The 27,737-nt window shown below is 39.6% G+C and overlaps 1 protein-coding gene across 4 annotated transcripts in view; it reads left to right on the forward strand.

The window, feature by feature from the left end:
* USP48 (ubiquitin specific peptidase 48) overlaps positions 1-25,713 on the forward strand; it is an 89,633-nt gene extending 63,920 nt beyond the window's left edge. For 3 of the 4 annotated variants that reach the window (XM_045548477.1, XM_045548478.1, XM_045548479.1), the window contains 12 exons: positions 3,198-3,322; positions 3,472-3,594; positions 3,841-3,902; positions 4,179-4,289; positions 5,762-5,892; positions 6,106-6,212; positions 8,426-8,530; positions 13,196-13,351; positions 16,955-17,080; positions 19,342-19,390; positions 24,064-24,090; positions 25,175-25,713. In XM_045548477.1, coding sequence (XP_045404433.1) covers positions 3,198-3,322; positions 3,472-3,594; positions 3,841-3,902; positions 4,179-4,289; positions 5,762-5,892; positions 6,106-6,212; positions 8,426-8,530; positions 13,196-13,351; positions 16,955-17,080; positions 19,342-19,390; positions 24,064-24,090; positions 25,175-25,197 — 1,145 coding nt within the window. In that variant the 3' untranslated portion in view covers positions 25,198-25,713. Of the gene's footprint in view, positions 1-3,197; positions 3,323-3,471; positions 3,595-3,840; positions 3,903-4,178; positions 4,290-5,761; positions 5,893-6,105; positions 6,213-6,320; positions 6,432-8,425; positions 8,531-13,195; positions 13,352-16,954; positions 17,081-19,341; positions 19,391-24,063; positions 24,091-25,174 lie in introns of those variants that run through there. The other variant, XM_045548480.1, reaches the window with a different exon arrangement.
* The last annotated feature ends 2,024 nt before the right edge of the window (positions 25,714-27,737 follow it).

Genomic DNA, 27,737 nt, shown 5'->3' on the forward strand with positions numbered 1-27,737 from the left:
CTTATGTATATTATCTTCAGTGTACTGTGTGTGCAGGGTGAAGTTTTTCAAGTGCAGAATATCAAACCTTACTTAGAAATCCACTTTGCTCATTAAGTTTATATTAAAATTTCTTTCTAGAGATCTGTTGATGTTAGTAGTAATAGTAATAATACTAACAGTTGTAAGATAATAGTGGACAATTATTGAATGTTTATGTGCCCAATAGGTTTCTAAGTGCGTAACTATTATTAACTCAATCTATACAACAACTCTGTGAAGTCAGTATATTATCACATTCATTGCACTGATGAGTAAGCAAACTGAGGCACAGAGAGGTGGGACTCATTCACCTAAAGTAACACACTTAATGGATAGTTTGTATTGGTATATAATTGTCTGTTGGAAATTCTTTTTCTTTGAATTTGAAGGACTTACTCTAGCTTTCAGAGTACCACTCAGAAGTCTAAAGCCATTCTTTGTAGGTAATTTTTTCCCCCTCCATTTTGGAAGCTTATAGGATCTCTGTCCCAGTGTTGTACAGTGTCACAGTAACCTGCTGTGGTGGAGGACTTTTTCCATTTATTGTGCTAGGCACTCTGTGGAAGATACATGAGTCTTGGATGGGCTTGGTGACTATTTGAGCACCCTGGATGGCCTGTTCCCTGGTGAATTCCCAATGTCAGTGTCTGGTTGGGGGCTGTTCAGATTTTTCCACAAACATCTTTGTTTCTCCTGCTTTGAAATGCAGACCAGCTGTCACACTCTTCTGGGATTGAAGAGAAGAGGGCTTGGGAGTTCCTGCATTCAAGTTGGAAATATTTACTTATTTCTGTCTCAGCTTATTACCTCCTTTGTCTCTATTTTGTGTCCCCAGTGCCAAGGCCTTAGGTTTTTATTGTCAAAAAATAAGCTTGTAGTCTTTTGTGGTTAGAGGGGACAGTTATCTGTGGGATACAGAGGAGAGAACAGACAATCTAACTGTAGACTCTTAAATAGACTTTTAACCCCTTCTCCAACTTTTTTTGACACAACCTTCACTTCCATGAGCCCCCAGTTCTTGGGTCTGTGTGGCCAGTTCTGCAGTGGAGTAAATGTGGTTGCTTCTTGACTTTAGTCAACTGAGAGTTAATTTTTCTGTGTCTCATCCACTTTTCTTTTAAGCTTCTAAAATTTTTGTTGCCATTGTTCCTGTCAGTTGTCTTCCTTGATCATTATAGTTTTATATCTTTTTTAAAAAATTCTTTTATTGTCATTTAATGATGTTTCATGAGGCATTGAAAGTAAATACGGTTTTAATTTTTTTTTTTTTTTTTTTTTTGAGATCGGTCTGTTGCCTGGGCTGGAGTGTAGTGGCATCATCATAGCTCACTGTAACTTCAAGCTCCTGGGCTCAAGCGGTCCTCCTACCTCAGCCTCCTTCGTAGGTGGGACTACAGATGTGCACAATGATGCCCAGCTAATTTTTCTATTTTTTGTAGAGATGGGGGTCTCACTCTTGCTCAGGCTGGTCTTGAACTCCTGACCTTAAGCAATCCTCCTGCCTAGGCCTCCCAAAGTGCTGGGATTACTGGTGTGAGCCACCATGCCCGGCTGGGTTGTTCATTTCTAATCATATGAGTAATTCACATCCCATATAAAAGTCAGTCACTATGTAAAAGTACCCCTACGTCAAAATGAAGCAGTGCATCCATAGTGTCTGTAGAATCCTCTGCAGTGTTACATATTAAAGTGTGTGTGTGTTTGTATTATATTATTGGGGTTTTTTTTTTAATTTTCTCTCCTTTACTGAACCAGATGGGGTTATACCACACACCTACAAAGGAATAATCCTTTAAAAAAAAAAAAAAAGAAGAGAAAAAGAAAAGAAAACCATTTAAAAATTATAATTGCCTTGGAGTTCTTTCTAAATCAGGTCATGAAAATCTACCTTAATGTTTTTTATGGTTGCATTGTATTTTACAATGGTAAAATGGTTTGATAATCCAATTAAACTTTTCCTTTTTGTGGCAATAAATTTGCTGATTGTGTCTGAGGATGGGCATGTTGGAGTAAGTTTTAATAGCCTCAGAGGAATTTAAATCAAATGCTTTCTCAGAAAGTAAAACTTTACATTTTGACCTAATTTCTCTGGTAATAAGTATATTAAAGCAAAATAATCTTTACTTGAGACTATTCAAAGTTCAGTAAGAGGTGAGGGGTAGAAGTTAAGAAGATGCATTTTGACGTATTAGAGATTGTGGGGTTTGAGTGAGATAGACCTGGATTGGTATCCCAGCTTTGTTACTCACCAGCTATGGTGACCCTGGATAGAGTCATCTCTCAGATTCTAACTTTATTTATTATGTAGAGTATACTATGTGTTTAGAAAGCCCCTGGCTTTATTACTCTTAATCTTTAGGTACTTTGTGTCAGTGGGCACAGAAGCAAATGTATGGCTTTGGAGATTCAAAAAATGTTTCTCTAGTTAATGACCAGTATAGGTAAAGAAGTGCAGTTCACTAATTTATTACTTGGGAACAGCCAAAACAATAGAAAATATAACCACAAACAGAGCTGGGGGAGAAAAGCCCTGGAAAGCCAGATGTGGGTAAGGAAGTAGTACACTGAGGAGGGGCTGCCGAGATCGCAGGTTGCTGTCCGTGATCTTGGCATTCCTGTGATTTTCTGATAAGAGGGAGGGTGGCAGTGACTGGTATTATTCTTGTTGTCTTCTGGGATTTTTGAAGATCCAAGGGGATCTTCAGAACAAACACAAATAGTAAACAAATTGGAACTTGACTAGAGATGGTTTTTAGATTGAACAGGAGATTGGTTGCTTTATTACTTAAATTTGAATTGATGACTTACGAGATTAGACCTGAGAGTGTTGGACACAACCTTGAAATATCATGTTAATGCAGGATGATTTCAGTAACAGTCAAATGGGAGACAACGAACTCTGCAGGGAACTGTAACCTTTGAGGATGGGAGTAGATGAAAGGATGTGAAGTAGCTCCTGCCATGGCACAGAGATCCCAGGATACCAGGAAGCCCTCTCTCCTAATTCCTTCCTGGCAGGGAGAAAGAAAATTTAGAAGTTACTGAGAACAAGAAAAGAGAGCTAGAAATAAAACTCTTTAGCAAAGTGTTTTCCTATAGGAAAAGAGTACCTATAGGTTTTTCTTAAGTTTAATAAATAGGAAATATTTGCTTTTTTTCCTTTTTTTTAAACTCAGGGGAGTTATGCATATCTGAAAATGAAAGAAGGCTTGTTTCTAAAGAGGCTTGGAGCAAACTGCAGCAGTACTTTCCAAAGGCTCCTGAATTTCCAAGTTACAAAGAATGCTGTTCACAGTGCAAGGTACTGAACAATGTCCTGACATCTGTGGCACCACCTCCCCAGATCAACTTCCCGGGGGAATTAACATTCATACTTTTGATGGGGGTGTAGGGAGGAGGCAAGCGGTGTGCTGTCAGCAGGAGACAGCTGATTGCTTCATTTCCTTTCAGATTTTAGAAAGAGAAGGGGAAGAAAATGAAGCCTTACATAAGATGATCGCAAACGAGCAAAAGACTTCTCTTCCGAATTTGTTCCAGGATAAAAACAGACCATGTCTCAGTAACTGGCCAGAGGTATAATGATTCCCACAAGGGAAAGAATTCATCTTTCCTTTTTAAGGTCCTCGCCAAGTTCCCGATGAGCTGTTTCAGAACAACCCAGAACTTCTCACATTCTCATTTGTTTAGTTATCTAAATGGGGAATTACTCTTGGTAGGGCTATATTTATAAAACCTGAATAAGGAAAGCCACAGTATATTTATCATGCAGAGCTTGTGTTCAGGAAGTGATGACAGATACTTTTTGTGATTTTATTCTAGGATACGGATGTCCTCTACATCGTGTCGCAGTTCTTTGTAGAAGAGTGGCGGAAATTTGTTAGGTAGAAACCAAGAATTTTCTACATCCTCTTTTTTGGATTGACTCTACTATTTTTTTTAAGAATTGATGGTTTCTGTTTGTGGTACCCTCCATGGTTACTTTTACTAGTATACGCTGCAAGCTTTCTTCTCTATTAAGTGAATAATCCTAAGAAACATATGTAATTACTAATAATCTTTTAAAATCTATCTCTAATTTTAAAATGATTATCTTAAAAGTCTTCTCTTTTACCTTGCAACAATGAGGTATGTTTACCGTCCTTGTCTCATTTTTGTAGAAAGCCTACAAGATGCAGTCCCGTGTCATCAGTTGGAAATAGTGCTCTTCTGTGTCCCCACGGGGGACTCATGTTTACATTTGCTTCCATGACCAAAGAAGATTCTAAGCTGTGAGTTTCTGCTCTTCATATGATTTCTCTGTTTCTGATGATTAATCAAGTATGTTTCAGAGCTTTCTCATCTGACATATATAGCCTATTTTAAGAATCTAGTCCTTTGCTGAATTGTGGGTTTTTTCCTTTCTTGTGCTTTAACAGAGTGTGTACTTGTGTTGTTTTGTTTTGTTTTTTTTTAAACAAAAAGACTGCTTCCTTAGAAATGGCAAGAGGCTGCCCAAGGCCATTCTGTTTTTCGTATTCCTTCCTTGTCAATCCTGGAAACAACACAGTCACCCTTTCTTCTCCCAAGCTGCTGGTACCATCACTGTGACCTTTTCCAAAATCACATAATCAACATGGTCTTGGTTGTAGTTTTTTTTTTTTTTCTCTCCAGCTGCCAGGCTTCATAAAATACAGAAGTAGGATGGGAGTGTGGCACCAGAGCAAAGTCACTGTGCCCTGGTCATCTGGAATTCTGGGATCTTGAAACCAAAATTTTATTCCATTCTTCAAGTGCTTCCAAAGGGGCTCATCTGTGAATTTCACCTCTGATGTTGCCATTTTACCTTGTAAAATAATTTTTAAGTAACTTCTACCTTCTCTTCAAATAAGAGAAGGTAGAATGCCTCCAACACTGACAGAAAACTAGGAAAAAGAAATCGAAACACATAAATAAAAATTTCTGTGGGATTAAGCTAAAGTTAGGGAGTTTATTAATGATATTTCACCACTTTAACATCATTTAAGGGAGCTCAGAGTTAATATATGTTTTCTTCTTGGCCCCCCGCCGCCGCTTTCTCTGTCTCCCTCTTCCTCCCATTTCCTTTTCTTCCCCCCCCCTTCCTCCCTCTCATTATTATTATAAATGCTAGACATCCAGGAAAATACCTATAATAATAAACAAATATGTATTACTAGTCAACTTAAAGGTTAAACCATCCAAATATCATTAAAGACCCCTCAGTATCTATCCTTCCTTCCATTCATGCTTTTCTCCCTCTCCTCTCTTCCCCTTGCAGTAACCACTGTTCTGTATTTGAAGGTTATCAGTCTCAGGAAATATTCTTTAAAAAAAAAATACATGTGATACTGCCAAGCAAGAAAAAAGGGAAGAGAAGTTATAAAGAAAAAAAGTACACATACATAGTAGTTTCTTATATACTTTTTATATAAGTGGCATCATACTCTATTTATACTTCTGCAACTAACTTATTTGACTCAATTGATGTTTTTGAGATTTAACCATATTGATTGACGTAACTGCAGTCCATTTAGTTTTACGCTGTTGTAACATTCTTTTGTATAAAAAAGTCCTATTCTTTGTTGATGGTAATGTATCTCTTCCCTTAAATTCCTTTATAATGTATCTTTACTCTTTAATTCCTTTGCGTTAAATATTGGTGTTGATTTTGGTTTAGGAGACTAATGGATTATGTTCTTTTAATTTCCATGTGTCTTAAGGCATGTTGTGTTTTTTTGCACAGTATAGCTCTCATATGGCCCAGTGAGTGGCAAATGATACAAAAGCTCTTTGTTGTGGATCATATAATTAAAATCACGAGAATTAAAGTGGAAGATGTAAACCCCTCAGAAACACAGTATATTTCTGAGCCTCGTAAGTTTTCATATTGCTTTTGGTTTCTATAGTTAAAAGTTGACATTTTAAGAGGAAAGGGTATGTCAATATTATAGTCTCTGGTTAAAATTAAACCTCACGTGGTGGCCCAAAAGAGTTGAATGAATATTCCTTGGTAACTTTGATATACATTTTTAGGTCTTCGGTTCTTTGACAGTAATTCCCCAGCCATTTCTGTTTTCCTTTTTTCAGAACTCTGTCCAGAATGCAGAGAAGGCTTACTGTGTCAGCAGCAGAGGGACCTGCGCGAATACACTCAAGCCACCATCTATGTCCACAAAGTCGTGGATAATAAAAAGGTACTGGTCCCTCTTGTGGCTGTGGCTAGTAATGATCAAGCTGGCTTTTTGACTTGCTGTTGTATTTTCACTGAGGGACTGCCTAGGACTGCATTTTTGTTTCTTCAGAGCTGTTTGACATCAGAATTGAAATCGGACGAGAATCGAAAATGAAGGCCGGGCGTGGTGGCTCATGCCTGTAATCCTAGCATTTTGGGAGGCTGAGGTGAGAGAATCACTTGAGGTCAGGAATTTGAGACCAGCCTAAGCAAGAGTGAGACCCTGTCTCTACAAAAAAATAGAAAAATCAGCCCCGTGTCATAGCACACACCTGTAGTCCCAGCTACTAGGGAGGCTGAGGCAGGAGGATCGCTTGAGCCTGGGGGTTTCAGGGTGCAGTGAGCTACAGTGACACCACTGCACTCTAGCTGGGGTTGCAGAACAAGACTCTATCTGCGAAAAAAAAAAGAAAAGAAAAAGAAAAGACAGAAAATGAATAGTTATGTAATTGTATGTGAATTTAGTCTGTTAGGAATTTGATCCATAGGTATTTACTGAATGTCAGCTGTGTGCCAGGAGTGGTCTTGGTGCTGGGGATACAGTGATGAAGACAGAAGGCGCCTGCCTTCAAGGTTATCTGCAGCCAGTGAGGAAGAGCAGGAATCAACTCAAATTCATAAGATGATTTCACGCAGCAATGAGTGTTTTGAAGGGATTCAGCAGGGTGAAGTGAGAGACTGACAGAAGCGGCGGTTACGGTGTTCGGTGGGGAGTGGACAGGAAGGGTGCCTGAGAGATGGAATTGTTTCCACCTGAGCCTTCACTGTCATGTTTCCAGCCTGGGAAGAGCCAGAGGGCTAAGCCTAATGTGCTTAAGCAACGGAGTGAAAATCACTGTGCCTAGAACAGTGCTGTCCAGTGGAACTTAGTGCGGCGTTGGACAGGTTCCATGTCTGGGCCGCACTGCAGTGGCCACTAGTGATGCGTGGCTGTGGAGCATTTGACGTGTAGAAGCGTGACTGTGGAGCCGAGTCTTTAGTTTAATTCATTTAAATTTAAACAGCTACATGTGGCTAGTGGCCACCATACTGTCCAGTGCTGGTCTAGAGTGAGGTTTATTCCAAGAAGGGATAGTTATATGGGAGGAGGGCCCATATTCTGTGAGGTTTTATACATCCTACCAAGAGTTTGGGATTTTATTCTAAGTGTGGTTGTAAACCTCTGGAGAGTTTCAAGCAAGGTGGTGTATGATCATCTGATTTATGGCTCTAAAAAGTCACTGGCTGTTGTGTTTGGGATTGCTGAGGGCATAACAGGAATAAGAAAGGCTGGTTTAGAGCCTCTGGCGTTGATCTGCAAGGAGTAGGTAAAATAGACAGATGGGATATGTTTGGGAAGCAGAATGTTAAAACTGGCTGTGGATTGGATTTCAGAGCATTTTTACTATATCGGGGATGGCTCTTGGGTAGATTCTGACCCAGATCTCTGTTCATCTCATTAATTTGATTCCAGGGTTTGGGGGATTAAAAAGAAAGTAGAATACATGGTATTTGGTGCCAATTACCAAACACATTGCTTTAGAATGGTTAGTTACAAATTATTTTTTAGAGGTCTAGGGGTTCTGCTTTACACATTGAACTAAGGCCCTCATTTCCTAATTTGCTGAGAAAATGAAGTTAATGAGTATTAATATCTCAAATTTTCTGCTAGAATTTTCTTAATTCTTTTGTACCTTTTAGTACATCCATATGTTGGTGTCGAGTATAAAATAGTATCCTCAGTATTTCATAGTGTCCTGCACCAAGAGCATTTGCTCCATCCTTCATTTTCTCAATTCTTAAAGAGCACTGCAGTTCTTGCCACCTGAACATTTTGAGAACTTGAAAAGTCTTCACAATCAGTGTACTCGAGAAGGTGTCGAGCACCTTTGAACTTCTGCAAAATACCATCATTGTACGAACCTGATAATAATAACTCCTCTGCAGAGACCTCTTAAATTTATAGTGAACACATTAAATACTGCAAGAATAAGTCATAGGATAAAAAACTAACATGTTAAAAGAACATAGAAAACCGAGAGTGGCTTGATTCCTGCTCCACGCTCTGGTCTGTAATCCCACCATGATAAAGGTGTCCCCCCTCTTGATAAAGGTTGCAGTCAAAGCCCCCACACCATCCATAGCTTGCCTTCCTAGGGGCTGACCTACTTCTCTCTGTCGTCCTGGTGCATCCAGGTGATGAAGGATTCTGCTCCAGAGCTGAATGTGAGTAGTTCTGAAACAGAGGAGGACAAGGAAGAAGCAAAACCAGATGGAGAAAAAGATCCAGATTTTAATCAAGTACGTGTTGAAGCTGCTTTGTATTATTATACTTTCTGCTCTTCTGAAACAGCAGCCGCGCCAAGCCCTTGAACATCTCTCTGTATTCTGTGTGGGATATTAGTTCTCAGTTCCCTTCCTTGTTCTACCTTTGTCTTTCCTTAGTTTTGGTGGCCATGCTATAGCTGTCCTGATTTCTCATGAAAAGCCACGGACCACATTATTTCAGAATTATTATAGCATGTTTCTTGCTATTAATTAAGAAAGGCTGAAATAAAATGTAGCAATTAAATGGTTAGCTGGAAAAGAAGACTACAAGACCCTTATCTTAGTTTGTTGCTTAATCGTGGAATCTTTAAGTATGAGAAAAGTATTTAACTTAGGTTTCCTCATTATAAACCAAATAAATGACCCTAATAGTGGAGTATACAGGAGAAATTTTTTGTGTTTAAGTAAGGTGTTAAATAACCAGATCCGCTGATGCCATAGTCTTTCATGTTGCATCGTAAAGAACTTAAAATTCTTTTTAAGTTTGACTGTTTTCTTTCGTGATTGTCTACCCTTGTTATTTGGTTGCTTGATTATAGTCTACATGTTCATAGTGATAACTGAAGAAAATTATCTTATAAGAACAGGAAATAATGTGAGAATGTGTTTGTTTTAAATGGGGATTTAAAACAGCAATTACAGAAACTATGTACTGAGATCCTATGATGTATTACAAAGAAAAGGTGTGAGGAAGATGACATTCTGAAACGGCTGGACGTTTTTCAGGGACTATCTATTCTTTTCCAAAGAAGGAAGGTTAGACTTGAGATTTTTTGAGACAAAAGTATTTAAAACATTCTAGAGCATTACATTATGGTATAGATAAGTTTTAGCTTCCCAAAACGTCAGAAGACTGTGTTCCAGGGTATTTTATAGATATTTTAAATTCATGGATTTTCTGCTCAGTTTTATTTTTAATAGATATTTCTTTTTTTTTTTTTTCCTGCTAAAATAGTGTAGTCAAATTATGGTTAGTTTTCTCCCTGAAAGAGTAAGTGTTATGATGGCCATGTGCTATATCTGTTATAGCAGTGGTCTCCAACCTTTTTAGTTGGCACCAGGGACCAGTTTCATGGAAGACAGTTTTTCCACTGCCTGAGGGCAGTGGGTGGGGTGTCGTGGGTTGGGGGGCATGGTGTGGAGCTCAGGCGGTGATGTGCGCCTGTTTCCTAACAGGCTATGGACCGGTCCGGCCTGTGGCCCGGGGGTTGGGGACTGCAGTGCTACAGAGCAGAGCTATCTGGCTCGTTGGCCTGTCTGTATACACTGTCACTTCATTTTCAACATTGGTTAAGAAAGTCTGAAAAGGCCTCTTGACTTGAATCTTGGTCTCCCTGAGGTAAACGTTGCTTAAAATTTCCCAAACAGTGTAAAGGGATATGTCAGCATGTATTTTCCATGGCTTGTTGGAGCTCATAAAATGATAACTTTAAAATACCTATGAAGGAACAAAACCATGTAATCATATCCACCACCCTGCTGCTGGTGATCAGCCACCTGTTGTTAAAGGTGTCCTACAGAATTGGTATTTCATTCGGTCAACATTGGAGGCCCCTTTACTTCAGTGCTAACCAAATCGATACATTTTATGGCAATGCAGGTTTTCAGTTTTGAGGGGATATTTTCCTATAATAAGTAATGCCCTTATTAAAATCTGTGTGCATGCATGTGTCTTATGTTCCTTGGGATGGTTTTTGAGATCACTGGGTCAAGTAATAGTATGTCTTTTGATAGGAGTTTGCAGACAACTTTGCTGCCTTCTACTCCGGTGTCAACTCTTTTATTTTCATGTCTCTGTCTCATATAATCCATCTTTCAAGCCATGTATGTACAAACTAGATTATTTGCTTTTTTAGTTGATATATTAAAAAATATTTATATATAACATACACATTACATATGTATATATTACAGTGTTGGCTGGAGTAAAAAAATAGTAAAATGAATTTAAAAATTAAAGATACACATGTGCGCGTATGGATGTACGTATCCATCCTGGTTTAGGACTCCATCCTCTTTCATCTGCTTGGTTGGCAGTGCCATATTGTTTTAGTTATTATCACTTGGTAGTATGCTTTAATAATCAGTGGGGAATCTCGTCTTTTTTCAAATCTTTTATTGCTTGTGGTCACTAATTTAGTCTCTATTTTCTGATAAACTTTGTAAATTAGTTTGTTAGGCTTGATATGTATGTTCTTATTATCCTTAGTTTCCGTTATTTTAAGTTTTGCTTTTCTGCCTAAGAGTTGTTTAGAAAACTCTTTACGTTTTCAAGTAATTTAGATTTTGGAAGGCTAACTTTCTTGAATGTCTAATTTTATTCATTGTGGTCATAACCACAGCAGTTTCTTGAAAGTGGATGTGGAATTACTTTCCTCAGTTGTGGATGACACAGATTTCGCATTTGTAAATATGATAGAGAATGTTGGGGAATGTTGCTTTTTATGCTGTAATTATTTTTTATACTTTATAATTTTCTTCCATCCTCCTTCTCCTTGTTTGGATGTTGTCATACTCTAGAATGTTTTAAATATTTTTGGTTCACAAAAAAATCTCAAGTCTAATCTTCCTTCTTTGGAAAAGAGTAGGTAGTCCCTGAAAAATGTCCAGCCTTTTCAGAATGTCACCTTCATCACACCTTTTCTTTGTAATATGTCACAGTATCTCAGTACATGGATAGTTTCTGTAATTGCTGTTTTAAATCCCACTTTAAAAAAAATGATGCATTTCTGCTTGTCTTTAATGGAGATGAGCAAATCCCCTTTCCTCTTTTCTCTAAGCTAGATCAACCCAGTTCCTTTGACTTTATCTAAAAATTTAGGTTAATAATATACTCAGTATTGGGTTTCACTTAGGTAATTGAAAGCCTTCTGAAACCAGTGGGCTGGTTTTTGTCAGTTAAGTTGGATTTAAATTCTGTGGATTTAAAAAAAAAATAATTCCGGGAAAAGCCATTAGACCCATTTAAAATCAGATGTATTAAAAAATATTTCTTGCTTGATGCTCAGCGTTTGGTTCTTTGGTTGTGTTTTGTACTTCTAAAGTAAAATCATATGTTGTAGATATTTTTCTTTATATTCCTAATCGTAGAATTTACGTTCAGTTTGACTTTTTCTTTCAACAGTTGAAATTGAGAAAAATGTTTCATCAACTTTGATTTTTTTTTTTTTTTTTTTTGTAACCCCTATGTGCACTTCTCTTTTCCTGATCAATCTTAGAGTCACCTTGGCATCTGTGTCTACGCAGGGCTAGAGCTGAACTTGGCCTTGTGCGGTGCCTCGCCAAGGGACGGCACCCTGGACAAATGCTCTCCTGTGTTTGTGTCCTGATCGTCTTCTGCTTTGTAAATCCGTAGAGCCCCACTGGAAATGAATATGTGGCATCTGTGTCCCTAATGACCCCTAAACCGCTCAGCGTATGCACAGCTGACACCCGGTGATAACTGGAAACCAGAACCACGGCCCTCGGAGTTACCTCATCCAGATTCAATTAAACCAAAGAAAAAGATTTTCTAAAAAATCCTGGTTTTTTCATTCCCTGGCCTGGTTCACAGAAGAATCCTGACTGTTAAATCTCTTGCTGAGGGATTTATTATTGGAGGACATTTGGCCTGTATCTGTTATTTTTTTCTTACCACTACTACAACATGCATTATACACCCATATATGTGTCTGTGCGTCTTTGCTGCACCTTTAGGTAGATTATGGCCATCATGACATTTCACCTCTTAAAAGACAGTGCCCTATATAATACTAATAATGTGCTCACAAATAAAAAAACTAACAAAAATGCCCTAATGCTCCCTAATACCAATATTCAGATATGTCTTGAACAGTTTATTCTCAAACCAGCTTATAATTAAGGTATGCATTGTTCTGTGTATCACTTTAGACTGTTATAATCTACAACAGTTATCCTATCTCCCCACCCCCTTTCTTTCCCTCCTTGACATTGAACTTGAACCAGTTTCATTTCTTTTAGATTGTCCCACATTGTGGATTCAGCCGATTGCTTCCTTATTACTCATCGTTACTTATTTACCCATCCCCTATATTCCAGTTTCTGTAAATAAAAGTTGAGTGTAAATGTTTGATTACAGTTAGGTTTAACATTTTTTGCAAGAATTTTTTATGGGCGAAGCTGTATATTTTGCCATTAGGACAAGAGGCACAATCTTGTTTTTAGTTAAACTAAGTTTGATTTTTGATTCTACTGTCTTTCATTTTTAAATTCTCAGCAGTTTATACTTAGCTTCTACATCATTCTCAAAATGAGAGGAAAATGTTTAAAACATTCAAATTCAGGTTGTTTTTGAACTAAATTTAGTAATCTTGGAAGTTTTTCAGTTTATTGTGTTTTTTGATTTAAAGTCAGTCTTATTTTGATTTTAAATACTTCTTGTAATGAACATTTAAACTGCTTACACGCAGTTAGTGATGTATGTCGTTCATGCTCTTTTTTCAATTGTATGTGAGCCTGCTAAGAAACTCTGGTAAGTTTCTCATTGTTTACACTGAATTTCAAATGCTTAAGGGACCAGTAAGTAAACAGCTATTGTTTGCCTGCAGAACTTTATGAACAAAAGGGTCACACTGTAGGTAATTTCAGTGCTTTCTTTTTTTCCAAACCTTTTTACAGAGCAATGGAGGAACAAAGCGGCAAAAGATATCCCATCAAAATTATATAGCCTATCAAAAGCAAGTTATTCGACGAAGTATGCGACATAGAAAAGTTCGTGGTGAGAAAGCACTTCTTGTTTCTGCAAATCAGACATTAAAAGAATTGAAAATTCAGGTGAGAAAAATATAACATTTTTTCAGTTTGTTTAGAACTTAAGAGGGCCTTCATGAATTCCTGCTTTCCACCTATATTTATATATGTTCCTGTGTTTTCTTTCAAAACACACAAAGTTTTCAAAATAGCCAAGAATCTTTCTGTGAAGATGAAAGTGATTTTTAGATTCTGACAACTTACACAAGCTCTGAGTAGCTTTCCAGTAATGAGAAACATTGAAAACCATTTAATTTGTCACATGTTGAGATTGTTCCAGGATAATTGTCCTCTCACTTCATTGTGCTGTATGTTTTTCTTTGACCACTTAATAGATATTAGAACCTATTATCACGATTTGCTGTAAAATTTAAGGGAAGATAAAAGGCAGCCACTTGATTGCTTATTCACTAGGATGAGTCAGAAATTCTTTCATCACAGTATTTTTGGTGGCATCTCAGTCTCTAATAGAATTTTTAAGTTATCTGTACCTTTCCTTACACAGTGGTGTTTTCCAAATTATTATAAGGTTCATTTTAGATCATGCTCACTCCATCCCCCAGAAGCGTGCATTGCTTTGCAAATGAATTGACTGTAAGGCAGGCATTATGAAAATGCCTCATGATACTGTTATTTTTTGGTTTCAATACTAAATACTAGGAGTGAGCATTCAAATTGTATATCTCAAACCTAGGCAAAAGGAGCTGATAAATTCAAGATGTCCATGAGAAAATCTGGACCCTAATCTGTTTCAGTCACCGATAGATATCCAAAAAGTTGACCAAATTTCCTTCTTTGCTACTTTTATGTGGTGTAGTTTACTGGTTATGCATTTTTCTTGTTACTGATATTTATCGTTGTAATTGAGGCAAAAGTACAGGCTTCCTTTGAGGGTGTTATGTGTTCCAGATTGTCCTGAGAACAGTATTTCCCTTGGTTGAACCCACGGCTCTGAAAATACACATGTTGGCATAATATCTTTGTTTTGTTATTGTACCTTTTACATTTGAGAAAGCTTACTTTCTGTCTGTCAGGGGTAAACCTCGAACATTCAAAACCTTCAAATTACAAAAAAAGTCCCTGTGGATAAATACATTTTTAAAAACCAATGCTGTTTTTATTATGGACTGCTATTCTTGAAGAATAAGCCGGAAGTGAGCAGAAGTAACCTCTCCATCTGGGAGTGCCACCTGCATGAATGAGCTGCTAGGAAACAGCAGCTATTTCTGTGCCCCCAGATGTGCTCTTCTCGATGCTTCTCTCATCTCCCACTCTTGCTTCAAGGATCACTGTGGTCCAGACAGAGTAGAAAGAAAGGGCATTGAAATGTAATTGTCCTCTCACTGCTTAGTGGCGGTCGCTTTTAAAGCTTCAACTAGGTATGACCTTTTTCCTGGTATCCTAAATAGCAGTGGAGTTTGTGATATGCATATGTGTGGTCCTCAGTTGTTGAAAGTAGGTGGTTGGTGGTTGTTGTTGTTGTTGTTTTTAATAAAACATGTAATTCATTTTTAAATGTTAGATGGAGCCTTTCCTCTGAGGATACTGCATTTGTCAGTTAACCGGACGACAGCCTTTGCAAATCTGTAAATGTTTTCATTCTAGACCTGCCCACCACATACATTTGCTTGAAACCTTAAGAAACTTGGTTTGCCTGATTATTATTTCATCCACCTTTGATGCCATAAAGTTAATGAAGTACAATTTATTCATCTTCTTCCGCTGAAGATGCGCAGTGTTTAATTGTATTAGTTCATTTTCCCAAAGATAGGTCTTCAGTGGGTGGTATTGCCTCCCTTAGAAAGGAGAACATTTTGGCACAGAGGTGAAGCGGTTGGCAGCTGAGGCAGTTGCTCCTGCATTTTCTTATTTAAGCCCCACCTGCCATAGCGAGCAGAGGAGAGCTGCTCCCTTTTAGCAGCAGGGTTTTCATTGTTCCTGTTAAGCTCCGTAGATCAGGAATGCTGCGCTCACTCGTTAAGCAGACCCGTATCATGCGAAGTGTGCTCAGGCATTCTCCTAGTACTTACGGTTTGAATTACTGTGCCATAGGCCTCCATGCCTTGGTCGGCCTGTTTTCTCAATAAGTGCTGTTAGTTTTTGGACACATTTAAATGTCCTTGTCTGTGCTCGAAATATAAAGTATGAGCATTAGTCCCTCAGTGGTAGTACTCATGCCTAGAAGTATTTGGTGTTTGTCCAACCTCATAGGGTGGTGCAGAAACACTTATTAGCATTTAGGGAAGTCGAGAACAAGCCCTTCTACAGTCAGGTAGCTGTGACACTGCCCACGTTAAGTCAGCATCACACTCCTCCACCGTAACTCTGCTTGCGTCTTCGTGGGTTCCATTTGCTGACCTAGGGTTAGATGCCTCTGCGTGGTCTCTGTGGGCTGAGCTGGCTTTGGTAGAACTATGCTGCTTGTACTTCCTGCACACCAGAAATAGGCGTCTTACTTCATGAAGACCATTGATGATGCCAGCACAGTTTGCATTGCTCACAAGACTCTGGTTCATTGATCCCTGCCTGCTTTTGAGAAGTCCAGATAAGATTCTGGCCCAGCAGTGAGGGAGGAGGCCAGTGTTTTTATCCTTATTCTTGTCCTTGTTCCTGTTTTCTGTGCGCCATTATTAAAGTCACTTTTCTGGTCACCGTCTTCCCAGCTCGTCAAGCTTGCAAGGCCCGTGCAGTACACACACAGCTAGTTCCCAGCTGATTTGTTAGACTCCTTTTGTCATTCCAGATCCAAAGAGTAGAGTGTAGGAAAAGGCAGAATGGTTCATGATGTTAGTGTAATATAAGATATATGTGATAGAACACATCCAGTGAGTATGTAAGTAAATTATTAAGCATAATAAAATGAATACTCTTGAACTTGTCCTCCAAGTTAAGAATTAGAACAATATCATTGAAGGTACGTCTTTGTGCCCAATTTCCTACTTGTCCTCCAGAGGTGATTACAATCCAGAAATAATTTGAAAAAACATTTAAGTATTATGCTTTACCAGTATTTTGAAATGTATTTAATTTTTAACACTGGGCCAGAACTGGGGTAGGGCATATGTTCCCTACCCTTAAGAAGTTCATATTTTGGTTCCTAGAGATAAGACTCAGTCTAAGAATATGTGACATTCCCAGGGGCTGAATTATGTAGTCCAGGTTGTTTGCTAAAGGAATAAAAACAGAAGGGAGAATAGTCCATATAGGTTGCTGGTTTATTTAAAGGTGGTCTTAAGAAAGAATCTGGACTTGTTTATGAAAGGATGTGGGGCCTGGGAATGAGGGGTGACAGTGATGACCTTGACCAAGCCTTGCAACCAGAGAAGCCGTCAGCCCAGCCACACCTTTTAGTTTGAGTTCCCCACATCGCCACCCTTGGGGAGGTGGTAAGGGACAGAACAAAAGGGTCTGTGGGAATAATTGTTACCCAGCTCTCTACCAGATATATCAGGGATGACATCCTCTGTAAGGAAATAACAGTGGGTTGCCTACAAGCAGTAGTGGCTTTTGTACCCTGAAGCCTTTTTGTTTGTTTGTTTTTTAGAATCAATTTGTTATTTATTCAAATAGGGTATAAGTTTCAGTATTTTGCTTTTTACAGACTCTGTATCTTTTATGTTGGCACAGATCATGCATGCATTTTCAGTTGCTCCCTTTGACCAGAATTTGTCAATTGATGGGAAGATTTTAAGTGATGACTGTGCCACCCTTGGCACCCTTGGCGTCATTCCTGAATCTGTCATTTTACTAAAGGTAAGTAACAGCTCCTCAGTGAGGAACTCTTGGTTTGAAATGAAACACCCACAGTCAGCTGCGTGGGGTGGTTGCTGAAGCGTGACTCGGCTGCAGCGGGATGTGGGGAGAAGCAACTGCCATCAGTTTCTGCTGCCCTCTGGATTACCCAGCTCTGGCTGAGCCCCTTGAGGTTTAGAGGCGGTCAGGACATCATTGTGTCTCATTCGTATGTGTCACAGTAGGCTGTAGTGATCCCAGGACATCATCAACTGCCTGTACTCTGAGGAGGTGAAGTCTTTCTCTGAGCCTTTGTGGGATCAGGTTCCATTGTCATCGTTCCCGTTCCCTGTTAGGGCAGGGCATGGCAGAAATCCCCCTCACCAACTGCTACACGCTACACCGGATTTCTCCTGTTTGATTTTCTATAACAAGGGGCCCTGGTCGTCTTCAGATACAGATCTGGTTTTCATTCCCCTGAGACTGGGAGGAAGGGAGTGATGTTGGGTCGTGCCCCTCTGGGCACTGAGGATCGACTGTCATTCCCAGGAGCAGCTGCACTGGATGTCCTGCTGGGCCAGCTGGGTGCCCTGGTCTCAGGCCGTACGGTCTCTGGTGTCCTCCCCCAACCCCGCCCCCCAACACACACAGGCACACACTTTTTTTTTTCTTTTTTAGGCTAGATGGAGATTTTGTTCTTAAAACCACACTAATGATACTGATGTCTGCAACTTAATTCGAAATGCTGCCTTTTACCCAAAAAAAAAAAACTAAAGATAAAAAAAGGGTAGATAACTGATCAGCATGAATAGTAACTCTAATTTCCTTTACACATTAAAATCTAGGTCTATTATTTTTAATAAAAATTATAAAAACCTGCTGTCTTCACTGAGATTTTCATAATTTTTGTTAAAAATACTAGATCTAGATTCAGCCTTCTCCCTAGCCCTTTCCCTGACTTCTGGATCAGCAGAATCACTTAACCCTGTGTCTGCTAGGAAAGCATCCCCGGCTCTCCTCTTGGTTGGAAAGTACCAGCCAACTGAGCGTGAAACACCGGGCTTTGTTACAGGAGTCTCAATACTCAGGTGGTTTAATGGGATTTTTGTCTAGGGTATGGAAATAGGCTTTGGATTTTGTAGATGTGGAAGATGTTTTAAGAAAGTAGGGACTTCTAAGATGTTACCAAAGAAAAAGTCATTGAACCAGCCTCATTAGCCCAATCCTACTCTCCCTAAGGGCCTAATTTAGTCACTTCCCTTTGCCTCTTGTGTTTCTTGGTGGGCAGAGGAATCCCCACTGTGCCAGACACCACTGCATAATACGGTGGAATAGTTTTCTAGTTTTCTTATTTTGTTTTGTTTTTGTTTTTTTGAGACACTCTCACAGACTGAGGTACAGTGGTATAATCACAGCCCTCTGTGGGCTCAAGCAATCCTCCTGCCTCAGCCTCCTGGGTAGCTGGGACTATAAGCACATGCCACTATGCCCAGCAAATTTTTTTTTATGTTTTGTCTTTATAATGTTTCTCAGGCTATCCTCAGACTCCTGGCCTGAAGTGATCCTCCTTCCTCGGCCTCTGAAAGTACTAGGATCACAGGTGTGCGCCTCCGCAGCTAGTTCAATCTAACTTTTTATTTCTACCTCTCACTGCCACCACTGGTGTCTTAATCCATATTGATTAAATGAAATTTTAGTAACCTCAGGGGTATCTAAACATTTCCATAGAAAGGTGTATTTGGCTAGGCTTGGTAGGCCATGCCTGTAATCCCAACACTTTGGGAGGCCAAGGCATGAAGGATTGCTTGAGTTCAGGAGTTCCAGACCAGCCTGGGCAACATAGTGAGACCCTCATCTTTACAAAAAATAATTTTTTTTAAATTAACCAAATCTGGTGGTGTGCACCTGTAGTCTCAGCTACTAGGGAGGCTAAGGAGGGAGGATCATGTGAGCCCAGGAGTTCTACGCTGCAGTGTGCTATGATCTCACCTCTAAAAAGTAAATAAATAAAGATGTATTTAGAAGTGGGAAAACAGTGCTCCCCACACCTCCAACACACACACTGTACACCATTCTTAAGGTAATGAGTCTAGACCCACAGTTGGCAGGGCCTCCTTTGTTAAACCTGGACATCACTGACTGTGGTTTGACTGAGTTCTCTACTGGACAGTGTTTGTGTTTGTGTCTTGTAGCAATATCAGTATTTGAACCATGAGTCCGACTTCAGACTCCCATACCCTTGTGGGGAATTATCTTTTGAATTGTCTTCGTTTATTTTCTAGGCCGATGAACCGATTGCAGATTATGCTGCAATGGATGATGTCATGCAAGGTAAAGATGAATTTGTTTTTGGAATCTATTGATTACCTCTCAGAAGGAGGTGGGATTTTAGATACTGAAGCTCTAGTGTACAGTGTTTTCACTTTTGCCTTGACAGAAGCTTCACTCTGTTGATGTGATGTATCACGTTTATTGATTTGCAAATGTTGAACCATCCTTGCATCCCTGTGATAAATCCCACTTGACCATGAAGAACTAGCCTGTTTATATGTGTTGATTATTTTCTTGACTTCGACGGGTTCCCTGGAGAGGAATCCCTGTCCCCTCTGTGTGGGAGGTATGCGATACTGCCAGTATTTGAGCAGAGGGCTGGGGGATTATCTCCTATTTGCTATGGAAGAGACTTCATTCCCACCTCTCTAGTCTAATTTCTTCAAAGTGCTGAAACATGTAACTGGTTGCCCATCTGAGGTCCAGGTGGGGAAGGAGCAGTAATATGGATGTGAAGGTTATGGAGCTAACTGCTTCCTAAACAGTTTAGCAACCAAGTATCCTGATCTTAGCCTCACACCTCACTCCCACCTTCAGAGGTACCTGGGCCTCCAGTTCCTGTGTGCCTGCCTGGGTGCTGTGATTTGATTTAGCTTCGCTTGTTGTTGACCTCCTCCACCAGCAGGCTAACACTTTCCTCAGGTTAGCTAAATAATTACTATACTCTCTGCTTGCCATTTTCCAAGTGTTTGTAGCTACTTCTTCCTCTTTCTATGATGTTTTAAGACAAATAATGTAAGATTCTACCTTAACATGCTGTTTTGAATGAATTCAGTAAAGTTGCAGGATATAAAATCAACATATAAAAATCAGTAGCATTTTTATACACTAATAAAAAGCTAGCTAAAAAAAAATTCAAGAAAGCAATCCTATTTATAATAGCTATATAAAAACACCCAGGAATAAATGTAAACAAGGAGCTGAAAGACTTCTACAAGGAAAACTACACAGCACTGATGAAAGAAATTGAAGAGTTCACAAACAAATGGGAAGACATCCCATGCTTGTGCATTGGAAGGATTAACATTGTTAAGATGACCATACTACCCAAAGCAATCTACAGATTTAATCCCATCCCTATTAAAATACCAATGACATTCTTCACAGAAATAGATAAAAACAATCCCAAAATTTGCATATAACCACAGGAGACCTCAAAGAGCCACTGTAATCCTAGCAAAATGAAGAAAGCTAGAGGCATCACTGCCTGACTTCAAAGTATACTACAAAGCTGTAGTAACCAGAACAGTATGGTGTTGGTATAAAAAAAGACACACAGACCAGTGGGACAGAATAAAGAACCCAGAAATTAACCTGCATATCTACAGCCAACTGATTTTTGACAAAGGTGCCAAGAACATAAGTTGAGGAAAGGACAGTCTCTTCAATAAATGTTGTTGGGAAATGAAACTAGATCCCTGTCTCTCTCTCTCTGTATACAAAAATCAACTCAAAGTGGATTAAAGACTTAAATGTAAGACCTGAAACCATTAAACTACTAAAAGAAAATAGGGGAAATGCTTTGGGACATTTATCTGGGCATATGTTTTATGGCTAAGACCTCAGAACCACAGACAGAAAACCCAAAAATAAACAAATGGGACTATATTAAACTAAAAAGCTTCTGCACAGTGAAGGAAACAACAGAGTGAAGAGACAACCTGTGGGACGGGAGAAAATATTTGCAAAGTGTTCGTCCGACAAGACCAATATCCAGAATATACAAGGAACTCAACAGCAAAAAACAATCCATCTCATTAAAAAGTAGATAAAGGATCTGAATAATTTCTTAAAAGAAGATGTTCAAACTGCCAGTGGGTCTATGAAAAGTGCTCAACATCATCAGTCATCAGGGAAATGCAAATCAAAATCACAATGAGATACCATCTTAACCCAGTTAGAATGGATAGTATTAAAAAGACAAAAAAATAACAAATGCTGGCTAGAATGCAGTGTAAAGGGAACTCTTACATACTGTTAGTAGGAATGTAAATTAGTGCAGCCATTGTGGAAAACAGTATGAAAGTTTCTCAAAAAATCAGAAATAAGAATTATCATACAATCTAGCAGTCACACTACTGGCTCTTTATCCAAAGGAAAGGGAATCAGTACATCAAAGGTGCACCTGCACCCCCGTGTTTATTGCAGTACTATTCATAATTCATAATAACTAAGATATGGAATCAACCTAAGTCAGTAGATGAATCGATAAAGAAAATGTGTTATATGTACACAATGGAATATTATTCAACCATTAAAAATGAAAACCTGTCAGGCAGGCGTGGTGGCTCATACCTGTAACCCTGACACTATGGGAGGACGAGGCAGGAGGATTGCTTGAGGTCAGGAGTTTCAGACCAGCCTGAGCAAGAGTGAGAGACCGTATCTGTACTAAAAATAGAAAAAATTAACCAGGCATGGTGGTGCATGCCTGTAGTCCCAGCTACTTCGGAGGCTGAGGCAGGAGGATCACTTGAGCCCAGAAGTTCCAGACCAGCCTGAGCAAGAGTGAGAGACCCCCATCTCTACTAAAAATAGAAAAAAATTAGCCAGGCATGGTGGTGCATGCCTGTAGTCCCAGCTACTTCAGAGGCTGAGGCAGGAGGATCACTTGAGCCCAGGAGTTTGAGGTTGCTGTGAGCTAGGCTGACGTCACAGCACTATGGCCCCAGTGACAGAGCAATACTCCATCTCCCCACCCCACCCCAAAAAGAAAAGAAATCCTGTCATTTGTAGCAACATCAGTGGAGATTGAGGTCATTATGTTAAGTGAAACAAGCCAGGCACAGAAAGACAAATGAAACATCACATTTTCTCACTCATATGTGGATGCTACAAAAGTTGATGTCATGGAGGTAGAGAGTAGAATGATAGTTACGAGAGGCTGGGGCAGGGGAGGATGAAAAATGGTTGGTTAATGGGTACATAAATGCAGTTAGATAGAAGGAATAAGTTCCAGTGTTCGGTAGTATAATACATGAGTACAGTTAACAATATATTATATATTTCAAAATAGCTAGATGAGAGAGAATTTGAAATGGCCCCAACACAAAGAGATGATAAGTGTTTGAGGTGACAGATATCCTAAATGCCCTGCTTTGATCATTACACATTATATGCATGTATCAAGATATCACTTGTACCCCATAAATACGTTCAAATATTATGTATTTTTTAAAAAGCCAGTTCATTTCCCAGATCCATTCAGTGGAGCCCACTGAATGCCCACTGAACAGAGCTTCCAGACATCTTTTTAGTATCTTACACTTAAATAGGTAGAAACCGGCAGCCCGAGGTCACCAGACAGTTGACAAATGAGAGTATAGAACTGAGAGATGTCAGTCAGCAAACTGAGAAATAGGGACCCAGAGGAAGTGGTGCAGGAAGCACAAGAAAGCTTAAAAATTACCTATAAATAACGTAAGGGAAAAGAGCAAACTATAGTGAGGGCCTACATAAAAGGAACATTTAGAGAGTAGAAAGGAATTCGTGAAAATAAAAAATGATTGCACCAAAGATCTGACACAGTAAGCGTGAAAGTAGGGACAAGAGGATCCTAAAGGCACCTGGCGGTGTGGAGGAAAAGCCAGTCCCATTCTTGGGATGATGAGGAGTGAGCAAGATGGGATAATGGAGCAGTGGCCACAGATTCTCAGGGAAAGTGAGCTCCAGTCCAGAGTTCTGTAACTAGATTTTATTCTGCCCTCACACCTGATGGCTCTTTGAACACATGTAAGGCTTCAAAAAATAGATCTGTCTGACATCACTGGCAGTGCCAGTATCATTGGCAATATCTGCCAAGATACTGTGTGAGGACGTGCTTCTCTTAAATGAAAGAGTGAATCAAGAAGTCAACAGTGTAGCTCGTAAACAGGAGATCCAGAGTAGGATAAGATGCTTTACAAGATGGTGAAAGAAAATTCTAGAACAGACCTTCTGCAACAGGCAGCATGGACACCCAGTCCAGATTGGTTTGGTGAGATACATGGTTCAGGAAAGGATACCCACAAGGAAAAGTGGACATGATGACAACTGTCTTGCAGAGGTGTGCAGGGCCAGGCTCGGAGCCTCACACCTATAATTCCAATACTTTGGGAGGCAGGGGGATTGCTGGAGGCCAGGAGTTTGAGACCAGCTTGGGCAACATTACAAGATGTCTTCTCTACAAAAAAATAATACAAAAAATTAGCTGGGCATCGTGGCACACCCATAGTGCCAGCACTTTGAGAGGCCTAGGCAGAAGGACTGCTTGAGGCCAGGAGTTCAAGGCTAGCCTGGGCAACATAGTAAGATCCCATCTCTACCAAGAAAATGTAAAAAAATTATCTGGGCGTGGCTGCGCATACCTGTAGTCCCAGCTACTCAGGAGTCTTGAGGTGGGAGGATTGCATGAGCCTAGGAGTTTGAGCTATAATCAATCCCTCCACTATACCCCAGCCTGGGTGACAGAGCGAGGCCTTGTCTCTAAAAAAAATTAAAAACCCAAAATAAAAATAAAGAGGAAGATTTTCCTCAGATTAATAAGATCCATAACTTCAAAGGTAATCATTACAGATGACTAAGGTAATTAAAGGTTAATTTTAAACTTCTTGTCTTTAGGCATTGAAGTGATCTTATGACTGTCTGTCACGACAATCTTTTCAATTTGGAATTCTTTTTTTTTCTTTTTCCAGTTTGTATGCCAGAAGAAGGGTTTAAAGGTAAGTTACATTTATCATGTTTTGTTCATGAATGTCAGAGTCATCCTGTAATTTTCTATTAAAGTGAAGGGTATAATTTGATTTTAAAATTTAATTCAATCTGAGTCTCATGACTAAAATTAATTTAAGTTAAATGCATTTTTAATTCAAGCTTCTTCATTATGTCTTTCAACACTTAGGCCGCAGATAGGGCTTGCGTGTTAGAACTCTCTTTTGCCAGATGTCCATTCAGCTTTCTCTTTCTTATTTCCTGAAAGGTTGGGAAATTAGCTAATGGCATTTCAAGATTTATATTTAACCTTTCCCCAGTTCCTCCTATCAGTCCTCTCTTAGCTCAGAACGGTTTTTGTGTAAGTGATAAGAATCAGTGGTACACGAATGTGACAAATTATATCAGGTCCAATGAAAAGATTTAATTAATCTATTTAGAATTAAAGCATTTGTTGGATTATTATTTCAACAAGTAATAACAAATAATAAATAATAACAAATGTGTGCCTTGTACTATATCTGCGCCACTAGAGTTGTGCACACCAATAATATTCATTAATCCATCAAATACAGACCTTTGACATTTACAGATTTAGCTGTTGCCATGTTAATTCTTCGTGGGCCACTCCAGAGGTCCGTGGCAGTTTGAGATTTTGCCAGCAGATAAGTTTGAATCAAATACCAGGTATTCTTTGCCGAAGCGAGTGACAAAGCTACTGGCCTAAATAAAGTCTTCCGCTAAATGTATTTTTGTTGTCTCCATGTTACCACTACAAAGGAACTCCTGATGTGATCAAAAAAACAAAAAACAAATTTTCTTTACGAAAAATGGCCATCAAATGAAAGCTTCAGTAAGATCTGATTAATTTGTGTGAAGATACGCATGGGAAACACATGGCTTTCAACAGAAATGTGATTTAGCTGAAAGCGTGAAGCCTGCTGATATTTTTTCTTATCCTTCACTGCAAGGGGCTGCTGTGTTCGTTTATTAAATTGGACATTCCCTGCTGATGATGTGTTCGTGGCAAATGGAGTACACGAGCTCTCGATGTTTAGTTCACAACTGTCCCTCCACGTGTGTTTCTTTTCTCAGGTACTGGTCTACTTGGACATTAATCTGTGAATACTTGCGGACTGCTAAGGAATGACCAGAGGGGAAGAGGACTTTGACATGTTAGGGCATTAAAGAAAAGGTGGATTTAAGAATTAAACCATTACGTGACTCTTCCAAAAGGCAAAAATCCATTCAAAAGTGACTGTCCCAAATGCCTTATGTCAAATAAAGCAGATTGCACTGAGGACATCAGACTTGAAGGAAATGTTTCCAATTTTATATTTAAGGGGGGTGGAGGGAGGGAGAGGGCAAGTAAAGACTGAAGAAGTTTAGTAGCAGTAACAGTAAATCATGTTTACACGCGAGATTTATAGTCATGGGCGGGAATAAAGTCCTGTTATATTTCCTTGCTCGAGTTTCATACTGGATGCATTGGTCCAGAAAGGATTTGTATCACAGTAGATGGGACAACATTCTGCTTTGAATGAAAAATAATTCTTTAGAGACATAACCTGCTTACCAGTACTTGTCTTTGATTCATATTCTACTTTCAATAAAGCATGAAAGTGAAGAACTTGCCGTGAGTGTGGAAAAGTGTCTTCAGATTTAGACTCCTCTGTGTCGTCTGGAGCGGCCCCTGCCTCGCACGCTGCCACCCTGTGGTCTGTCTCGGTGTCGGGTAGAGGAGGGGGCGCCTGTGTGTCTCCTGCAGTAAGCAAGGGACCATGTCTCATTTTTGGCTTCAAAGGCTTTTTGCTTTGGTGCATTTCAGAAAAGATGGAGAAGGTTTATTACGTGTGATAAGCGTCTTCCTCCAGTTCTGCTGTTATTCAAAAGTGCAAAATATACGTTGCTCGTTTGAAAAATCAGACCATCTTATCAGAAGAGTGAATTGGATTGAAGTACATTTGGATAACGCAAGGTCTTTGTAAAATTTGTTTTTCCCATCCTCCAAGTCACAGCTTGCTTCTCTGTTTGAAAGCATTTCCCCAAAATGCCCCAAGGGGATGTTTTAGATCACTTTGTTTAACAAGGACAAGTATATGGATGGGGCGTGCTCTTTTATCCAACTCAGGATTATCGTTGTTAGCAAGAAAGGACGTTTAAATGGAATTTAAGACTAGAGTTTCTTTTTTAAAAAAACTAACGTCTTCTCTGTTGAGTATGTATGTATGTGTTTGTGGCCAAGATGCTGACTTAGGCATCTCTTGTTAACACTTTTTTTGGCCTTAGGTTTGTGCCAGGCTTTTTTTTGTTTTGTTTCGTTTTCTCCTTTCATGAAAATGTGAACTCAAATAATGGATGGAGGAGGCAGATTTGGATTTGAGGACCAGTAACCTTAGCAGTATCCCTGTTGAATAGCTGTTTTTATCTGAATAATTATGACTGCTAAAATTCTTATTTGGTGTTTGTGTTTCCCCTTCTCTTTTGTAATGTAGTCAGTCTGCCCCCTGAGTAGCCAGGGGGTCTGTGATGAGCCCGTGGGGGAAGGTGAGCGCTGCGCACTGCACCCTCCAAAACCATCCTGGGAGCAGCAACTAAGGGGCCTGCAGTTCTGGCTTTGAGGTTGGCACAGGGGAAGGGCTTGAAGTTGAGCTGATGGACAGCTAATCCTGATTTTTAGATCTCAGTCTTTTATTTAACTCTAAAGAAATGAAAGCTGCAGCCTAAAAGTAATGACACAAAGCAACTTATTGCTTCCCAAGGCGAAGACTTGTGTAAAAGTTCACGTCGCGCTTGGTGAAGCAGCTTCCTTTCCCTTATAAAGAAGCTTGTTGGCCAGAGGAGGGTCTCTCTAGGCACTGACATAAACATGTAGCCTCTAGAAATCCGATACATTTTTCTCAATTTGCTGTTGATAACAATTTTAAATTTGGTTATTTGGGTCTTTTTCCCTCATGCAATGGTATAAAATAACAGCCTTTCAGGCTGAAAGCCCACTCCCGGTACTGGCTCCTTATTAACTGCCCAGGGGAGGCACAGGCCCTGGGTGAGCCGGTGATGCTCCGGGAGCCTCGGCGGTCTTCTTCCTCCTGCGCTGACAACTTGCCTGTTCTCCCAGTGCTGCTTAGAATGTCTGTGGCCCAGCAGCACCAGCCCCACTGCGACACTTTGAAATGCAGGAGCTCAGGCCCCAGACGCCCTGAATCGGAATCTGCATCCACAGGCCACTCCTGAGCTCATAAAAGTTTGAAAAATGCTGGGCTGGGGTAGTTACAAAGAAATGTATACATGTATTGAATGGCTTTGCGTTACCACCTGTATCACTTTGTACAGGGAAGACAGGCACAAGGTATAACCTAATGCCTAATTCTTGCTTTGTCTGTATTTACAAATAGATGGGGTCCAGTTGTCCTCTGGGCTGTGACCACATTGAAGTGTAGAAACTCTTTCTTTTGGGGTTCTAATGCCGTGCATGTATACATTTTTATATTAGATCAGTCTCTCATATGAGGTATCAAGAAGCTTCCATTCTTTAATTTCAAATTAATGTGTACAACATACTTTGCTGGTACAAATTGTTGCCATTACCTGAAATGTAGGTTGTCATTTGGATGTCTTCATTCCCTGGGGGAATAAGTACCTTTCTCTGTATTTACAA

The sequence above is a fragment of the Lemur catta genome, chromosome 3 (genome assembly GCF_020740605.2).
Source record: "Lemur catta isolate mLemCat1 chromosome 3, mLemCat1.pri, whole genome shotgun sequence".
Taxonomy (NCBI): Eukaryota; Metazoa; Chordata; class Mammalia; order Primates; family Lemuridae; genus Lemur; species Lemur catta.